The sequence below is a fragment of the Panthera leo genome, chromosome E1 (genome assembly GCF_018350215.1).
Source record: "Panthera leo isolate Ple1 chromosome E1, P.leo_Ple1_pat1.1, whole genome shotgun sequence".
Classification (NCBI taxonomy): Eukaryota; Metazoa; Chordata; class Mammalia; order Carnivora; family Felidae; genus Panthera; species Panthera leo.
The window spans coordinates 40,175,136-40,182,542 of NC_056692.1; the positions used below are offsets into that span (position 1 = coordinate 40,175,136).

The 7,407-nt window shown below is 61.2% G+C and overlaps 1 protein-coding gene across 1 annotated transcript; it reads right to left on the reverse strand.

Moving 5' to 3' along the window:
• On the reverse strand, positions 1–6,989 carry HAP1 (huntingtin associated protein 1). The gene is given in 11 exon segments (XM_042914487.1): positions 1–499; positions 502–594; positions 1,609–1,702; positions 2,283–2,357; positions 2,739–2,876; positions 3,959–4,029; positions 4,290–4,393; positions 4,596–4,744; positions 4,877–5,023; positions 5,388–5,482; positions 6,515–6,989. Coding segments are annotated over 11 exon segments (1,845 nt in total). The 3' UTR covers positions 1–95.
• Between the last annotated feature and the right edge of the window lie 418 nt (positions 6,990–7,407).

The window sequence follows — 7,407 nt, forward strand, 5'->3', positions numbered from 1 at the left end:
GGAACCTGGAGGTGCCTATCCAAATGATATGCAAATTCCATGCAAATCATCACACTGGGTGAGGCCAAGCTGGGGTAAGTGAGCATTTGGGGGGCTCACCTACCCTCACCTTTCATTGATGATCTGTAGCTGGTCTGGCTGGCCGGAGGGAGGCCCCTGTGGGAGCACTCACCTTTCTGGAGCATCTTCGGCCTCAGCTGCCGACTATAATGCGCATCCAGCCAGTTAGCCAGTTGCTGGAAGACACGCTTCATGTTTAGGCGAGAGGGGCCCAAGCCGCTAGCCTCCAGCACTGAGGTCACTACGTTCCCCTGCGTTGCCTCATCCAGCTCCGGTTCCACCTCCTCCCAGGCCTCGGCCTCCTCAGACACCAGCTCTGCCTCTTCTGTTGCCCCCTCCTCAGCTGACGCCACCTCTTCTGTGGCCCCCAGTTCCTCCTCAGGCACCAATTCCTCCACAGGCACAAAATCTTCCGCCACAAAATCCTCTGCTGTCAGTAACCCTTCTCAGCCTCTAAGCCCCGGTCCTGCTCTCGCACCTCACTGCAGCACAGCCTGTATCTGGGCAGGGAGACAGGAAAGTCTTTCTGTGCCCCTGAAGGCCAACCCCAGGCAGAGACCCCAACGCCCCCCTTCCACCTGCCCCTAGGACATCTCCAGCCACGAGGGTTGAGGAGCTCTCGTGCTCTCTGCCCCAGTCTACACATAGATCCAATGGCTACTCCTCAGTTCTGTCCCAACTAGGGGAAAAGGGAGCTGGGTACCCGCCTCAAGGCTTCAAACACCCAGCCCAGGCACCAGGTAGGAAGGAGGGTCACCAAACACTGCACAAACCCTGCTTTCTCCTAGTACCGCCACCCTGCTGCACAGAACAGACCGGCAAGGATAATAATATTCCTTCTGCTCCCCTCCATGATTTAACCTTTACAGCCCATCCCACAGCTAGTTGCCATAGGAACAAATCCATTTTAGTAAGGCTCAGACAGTTCAAGCCATTGGCCAAGGACACAGCCAATAAAGGGACCAAGTTGGGACTCAGTCCCAAATGTTTCCAGCTCCCAGGCCAGTGCTCCTTCACTCTCAGCCTCTGTCAAGGTGAAGGAAAGGCTTCGGTTCCCACCTGGAACAGCCTAAATCAGATGACCACCTATGGGGCAAGATTTGAAAGAAAAGGGAGCAGCCCCTTCCAGAACAACTCAACCCAGCCAGCCCAGAGCATAAGGCCTTCTCTAGGGCGGCAGGATTGCAGGTGGTTGTCTGACTGCTGAAAAGTGAGGGTGGTTGATGGGAGAGCCCCTAGCCAGCTTACCCCAGGTGTGACATCTCCTCCTTCTCAGTCTTCCCATGATTCCTTCAACAGAGAAAAGGGCTTTCACTGTCCCAAGGCAACATTAGCTGAAACCGCAAAGTCCCTGCGGGCCCCAACATGTGAAAAAGTCCTGGGGAGAAATGACGGGCCCAGACATGGGGACGGAGAAAAGGGTGGGGCGGGGGAGGGGCTGGGGCAGCGAACGAGGGGCGCCAGGAGTGAAGGAAGGTCAGAAGCAAACCCCCTCCCCACTCTGGGAAAGTGAGTGTGGGTCAGGCAAGGGCCTGGGGGTCCCGGCACCGCACCTTTCCATAAAAAACACAGGGTCCGAGATAATCCTTATAGACCTTCTGAGCTCCTCAGCCAGGGCCTCCTGAAAACCAGGAAGGGCCTCCTGTGGTGGAGAAGGGGTATTACCAGGGGATCCCCACAGAACTCCAGCCCCTACTCCCAGGCACAGAAAGGAAATCAGCCAGCGGGGCTGAGGCACAAGCACACAGGCAAAAGCGGGCAGCCGGGGGTCCTCACCAGAGGTACGGCGTGTGTGAGGCGGGTGACAGGGTCAGTGGACCCCGGCGCTTGCTGGCAGAGGGTCTTCACCTCCTCCTGAGCCTGGGTCGGCATGCCCCCACGCTCCGTGTACTTCTCCCGTAGGTCCTGCAGCTGGGAAGCCACTTGCAGGTTCTATTGGGACCCAGGCCCACCCAGCCCACCCTTTCCCCAGGGGGCTAAGAGGCGAGAGGCCCAGACTCTGACACAGGGTGCCCCCAGATAGGTCCCTGGACTCTACTCCACTCAGACACCACCTGCTAGGCCCCATGCCAGACGCTGAGGGTGTGCAAAGGGACAGACCCAGTCCCGGCTCAAGGAGCTTGTCCTCCCAGGAAAGTCAGGCAGCCGACCAAGGGCCCCGAGCTCCCCGCTCTGGGTCACGGTCTCTCGAGGGCAGGGGCAGGAGCCAAGGACAGTTTCACCTCATGCTGGAGCCGCATCTGGATTACTCTCTCCGAAGCCAGCTGCTGCTGCAACTTCTCAGTCTCAGCCCCATGCTGGAAGGACCCAAGACTGGTAAGCACCCCTCCCCCCAGGCCTCCCCACCACTTCCGACAGGTCTTCCCAGGCACATGGGTGAGGCTTTGGCAGCCCTTTAAGTAAGAAGTCACGTAGAATGAGGCCACATAAGGCAGGAGAGTCATGCGGCCTGGTTCCTGGAACACGCTGTGACCCTCTCTGGGACTTGGTCCCCTCCCTGGGACAAGGAGGGGGAAGAATGAGGGCTCTCTGAGATCCCCTCCAACTCGGGACTCTGACGCAGAGAGGGGTCTGGGGCCTGGCCGAGCCAAAAGCCCCATGAGGTGAGGACAGGGAGGAGGGGGCTTGGGTGTGGCGGGGCCATGACAAGAGGGAGCCCTGGGCACACCCGGACGCACCAACTGGCAGCGTTGTTGCAGCTTCAGGACCTGGGCCCGCAGCTGGGTGACCTCCCTCTGCTACTGGTCCTGGGCCTCCCTCCTGAGCACCAGCACCTCTGACAGCTCAGCCATCTGCTGGCTGGCCTCGGCTGGCGGCTGGCGACAAGCGGGGACAGAAAGTCGGCTCTGGCCCCCTTGGCCTCCAGGGACCAGTCTGGCCCTCCCACTGCCTCTGTCCACCCCGCCCCTCAGCTCCTGCGGGGGGGTGGGGGGGGCGGGGGGTCCGCCTTTGCAGGATTCGCCTTCCTCACTTGGTCTCCTTTCCGTAAATGTTAGTTAACTGACACGGAGCAAGGCCCTGGGTGACCAGTCTGCCAGGCCTGGTCCCAGCACACACGGGGCTCAAGTCTAGTGGGGCAAGTGATGGGGGAGGAAATCCTGCCAGTGCGTAGGCTGGGCTCCGATGGAGCGAGTACAATGGGCGCGCTGGGGGTCTCAGCTGCGACACCCTGTCCTGCCTTACAAGGTCTGCCTCTGCGGGGCAAGCGGGGCTCCGCCAGGCACAGAATGGCAAACAAGGCCCAGACAGGGGGTGGAGAGGCCTGGAGGCAATCACAAGACACTGGGAGGGCTCTGACGCTGGGGCTGGGGTGGGGGTTGAGGTTACCCTTTGGCCAATGGGAAACTTGGGGTTTTAGGCAGAGGATGACGTGGTCAGATTTGGTTTTAGGAAACTTATTTGGGCTGTGTGCAGAATGACCCGGAAGGGCAGCAATCCAGGCAGGGAGACCGGTTAAGACCGGGGGCCTGGGCTAGAGTCAGGGAGGTGAGGAGGAGAAAAGACACTTAAGCCTCTCTGAGGAGGTGGGAGCAACAGAACTTAGGGACCAGTTCCCATGCCAGGGATCTGGGGACCTGTGGGCCAACGGGGGAGCTGAGGAACCCAGGGGGAAGGAAGGTCAGGCCTGGGGGGAGGGGAACAGCATGAGTTCAGCCATCTTGTGTCTGCAGCTCACAGCCAGACCTGAGCTCCCCAGGGACCAACGCTGTGCCTCCCTCTTCTTCATAAACACACAGTAGCAGCACAGCCCCTGGCCTGGCCCCGGTGCCTCAGCGCCTGATCTCTGGCAGCTCCCGGCTCCTTCCCTTCCTTGCTTCCAGGCCCCTTCTTCCTGTGCCCCAAATAACAAAAGGCCACAGGCTTAGAGGGACCCTGGGGCTTCTGTACAGCATTTTACAGGGTGCAGAAAGCACTTCCTCAGCTGTGCCTCTGGAAGGGTCCACAGGGCTGAGAGTACTCCTCCCCATGCTAACGACGGAGGTTCAGCGGGTCAAGGAACACCGTCCAAGCTCACACCGCTAAGAAATGCCAGAGTGGGGACTTGAACTCAGGTCTCCAAACTCCGAGTTCTGAGTTCTTCCCCCCACCCCAAGTTACAACTTCACGTACAAAACTGCTCCACACAATCAAGGGGGTAGAGCTGAGAGGCCTGGAGGGAGGGAGAGAGGCAGGGGCAGGGGAGTCAACACCCCCTGGCCGTGGATGTGCCCTCTGTCCACCTGCTCAACTCCTCCTCAGCTGCTCGTTCTCCTCCTCCAGCAGCCTCAGCTGCTCCTGCAGGGCTTCCAGCTGCGGGCAGTCGTGCAAGACCTCCGTCTCCCACAGACAAGTCCTAGGAGTGAGAGCCACAGAAGCCAGGGGGTAGGGGACCCAGGTCCCAGCCCACCCGGAGGCTGCCCACCTGGGCTCAGTGTGGCGGTCTCCATTAGTCCCAGCAACCCTGCCGGCAGGTGCACCGTCAGTGTTCCTGTTTGCACACAGGGAAACTGAGGCACAGAGAAGGGGCTGCCCAGGTGAAAAGGCAGGACACTCACGGCTCAGGGGCTCCATAGGAATGATAGTGCTGCTGCTCTTCCTCCTCCGGCTCCTCCTCCTCTTCTTCCTCCTCCTCCTCCTCCTCAGAGTCTGAGTAGAGCTGAAGGAGGTCATCTCTCAAGCTCACCTGGTATCTGAGGTGTAAAATCTGGCAGTGGGGGAGAGGGGCCCTGTCGGAACGCAGGCGGGGGTGAGCACAGGTCCAGGCACGGGGCAGGGTGGGGGTGCTGTAGGTAGGTCTGAGATGGCACACTCCCTCCCCTCCTCCCTTCCCGGTTACCTCCTCCCTGGCTGAGCCCAGCATGGCTTCCAGTTTCCTGTGCTCCCCCATCAGAACACTGTTCTGTCTCACCAGGGACTGGCCAATGCGAGCCACAGTATTTAGGTCCCGCTCTCTCTGCAGAGGGACCCCCATCCACGGGGAATACTTTCCTGTTTTCTGGGCTCTCCCAGACAGGTGGGAGAAGCAAGGGAGTACACAGGGGTCAAAGGGAAGCTAGGCCACTAGGGGAAACGTTCCCCACACCCTAGTTTTCCAGGGTACTAGAAAAAAGTCTGCCATCGACACACTGTGGGGCCTGACTCAGCTTCCCCTTATGGAGAAGACCACATCAGACCAGATGGCTCTACAAGCAATTCTGGCCTGGATATCCGGCATATACCTGCCTTCCATAAGAGGGACCCCTGGCTCGGCTCCCAGAGAAATAATCAGGCAGGAAAAAGACAAGACTCCTACCCCTCCAGGGGAGAATGAAAACAGAGGCCTGGCTAAGGCTCAGGCTGGGCCGGACAGGGAAAGCAGTACACAGCTTCTCTAGCAAATTTAACATCACTTTGACATCTTCTTGGGTGATCTCGGCTGGTGGGGGTTGGTCGGGGCACAGCGCTGCAAAAGCAGGAGTGGAGGCCAAGGTGGGAAAAGGGAGGACATACGCTACCCCACATCCCACTGTTTCCTGTCCGATCCTCAGTTCTCCCTCAACAACAAGAGTCAGCGACAAGAGAGCTCCCTTCCTGCCCCCACTATTCTCTCCAGACACCCCCAGTACCCAGCACTCCTTTCCCCTGCTCCCAGGGCCAAATGGGCTCTTTTGTGCCCTGGAGGGGCCTAGGTGAGGTCAAGGGATCACAGTCCTCCAAGCTCAGGTGGAAATGAGTTCTCAGGACGCCCGAGTCCCTGGTACCAGGGGAATGCAGGAGGCTAGCGAAAGTACAGCCCCAGACTGACTCATCACCTCTTACCCGGAGGGCGCTCTCGGCCGACTGGAGCCTCATGGGTCATAAAACAGACGCAGTCACCCACCCTGCACCTGTTGCGTGTGGAGAGGCGGGAGAGACTTTTCCAGCACGCAGTAGGGGCTCCTGAGCCTCCAGACCTAATCCAGAGATCTCCCGCGACCCAGGAGAGGGTACAAGGGGAAGAAACCTGAGGCCCCGCCCACCCCGAGTCTGGGAAAAGCCGGGCTTCGACACCCGCAGCCAAAAGGTTGACAAAACCCACCTCCGCCCACCCACCTCCCCAGCTTGGTGCGGCGGGCGAGCACAAGCTCAGAGCGAGCCTGGCAGCGCCCTCCCGCAGCCCCCCGCCCCTCTCCTGGAATTGCGGTTGACTGAGTGGGGCGGGGCAGGGGGGACCGTGAGAGTGCGCAGATCTGGGGAGCAACAGACGCGCAGAGCCGGGCGGACGAGCGCGCTGGTGCGCCGACCTGACCCTCCGACAGCAATCAGGGGACGACAGAAGGTTGGAGAAGAAGGGCAAGAGGCGTCCGAACAGGCACCGCAGTGACAACGCAAGTGGGTGGAAGGGTGAGACTGAGTGCCAGAGGGGGCGGGGCGCCTGGAACCGACGCCCCCCCCCCCCTTCTGCCTGGAAATACCCAGGTCCCACCCGCTCTGGGGTCCCGGGGATCCGGTTTACCTTCCTCCAGCTCCCGAATAAAGGCGGCGTGCTCGGGGCCCGACACCCCAGGCCGCCGTCCGATGTAGGCGGCCGGCGTCTTCCAGATGCCCGCCGCCTTCTCAGTCCCCAGGCCAGTGGCCCGGGGACCAATGGGCCCTCGGAATATGAAGCGAGTCCACTGCGCGTCCGAGTTGCCGGGCCCAAACTGGGCATTCCGCTGGGCGGCGGCGAATGCGGACGCGCGCGGTGTTCCTGTCGGGGATCCAGCCTTGGAGGTCGGGCGAGCTCCGGCGGGGGCGGGTCCCGAGACGGATGGGGATCTGGATCCCGTTCGCGGTCCTTCCGTCAGTGCCTGCGCAGGGGCGGGTGCAGGCTGCGCTGAGGGCTCTGGAGCGGAATGGGCTGCGGGTGGGGGTGCGGGGGTGACTCCCGCTGGAGCCCGGGTTCTGAAGCGCTGCCCCACGAGGCCTTGCCCGGGCTCTTTCGGGCGCATCTTGAGTCCGCAGTCTGCTGCCGCAGCCCCGCCTTTATAACCTGCGCCTGGAGTGCTCGCCCGCCGGCCCGTACCACGCGCGGGAGGGGGCAGCCGGGGAGCAACCAGTGGTGCCCGGGACTGGGAGTCGCGCGCGAGGGGACGGAGGTGGTGGAGCAGAGCGCAAAAAATCAGAACAAGGAGAGAGTCGAATGGCGGTTCCGGCCGGTTCCATGGGCTTTGTTCCGAGTGCAGAGTTTCTACTCTCCTCTCCACCTCCGGAGAATGGTTCTGCCCAAAGTCTCGGCTTCCCTGGACTTCGGGTACCTGGACCCCGAGGTCCCTACCTGGGGGGCACAGCCTCCCTCCATTCCCGCGGGCGTTGCCGGCTGCCCTCCCTGGATGTGATCTGGGAGTTAGCGCAGGGTAGTGCTTTCCC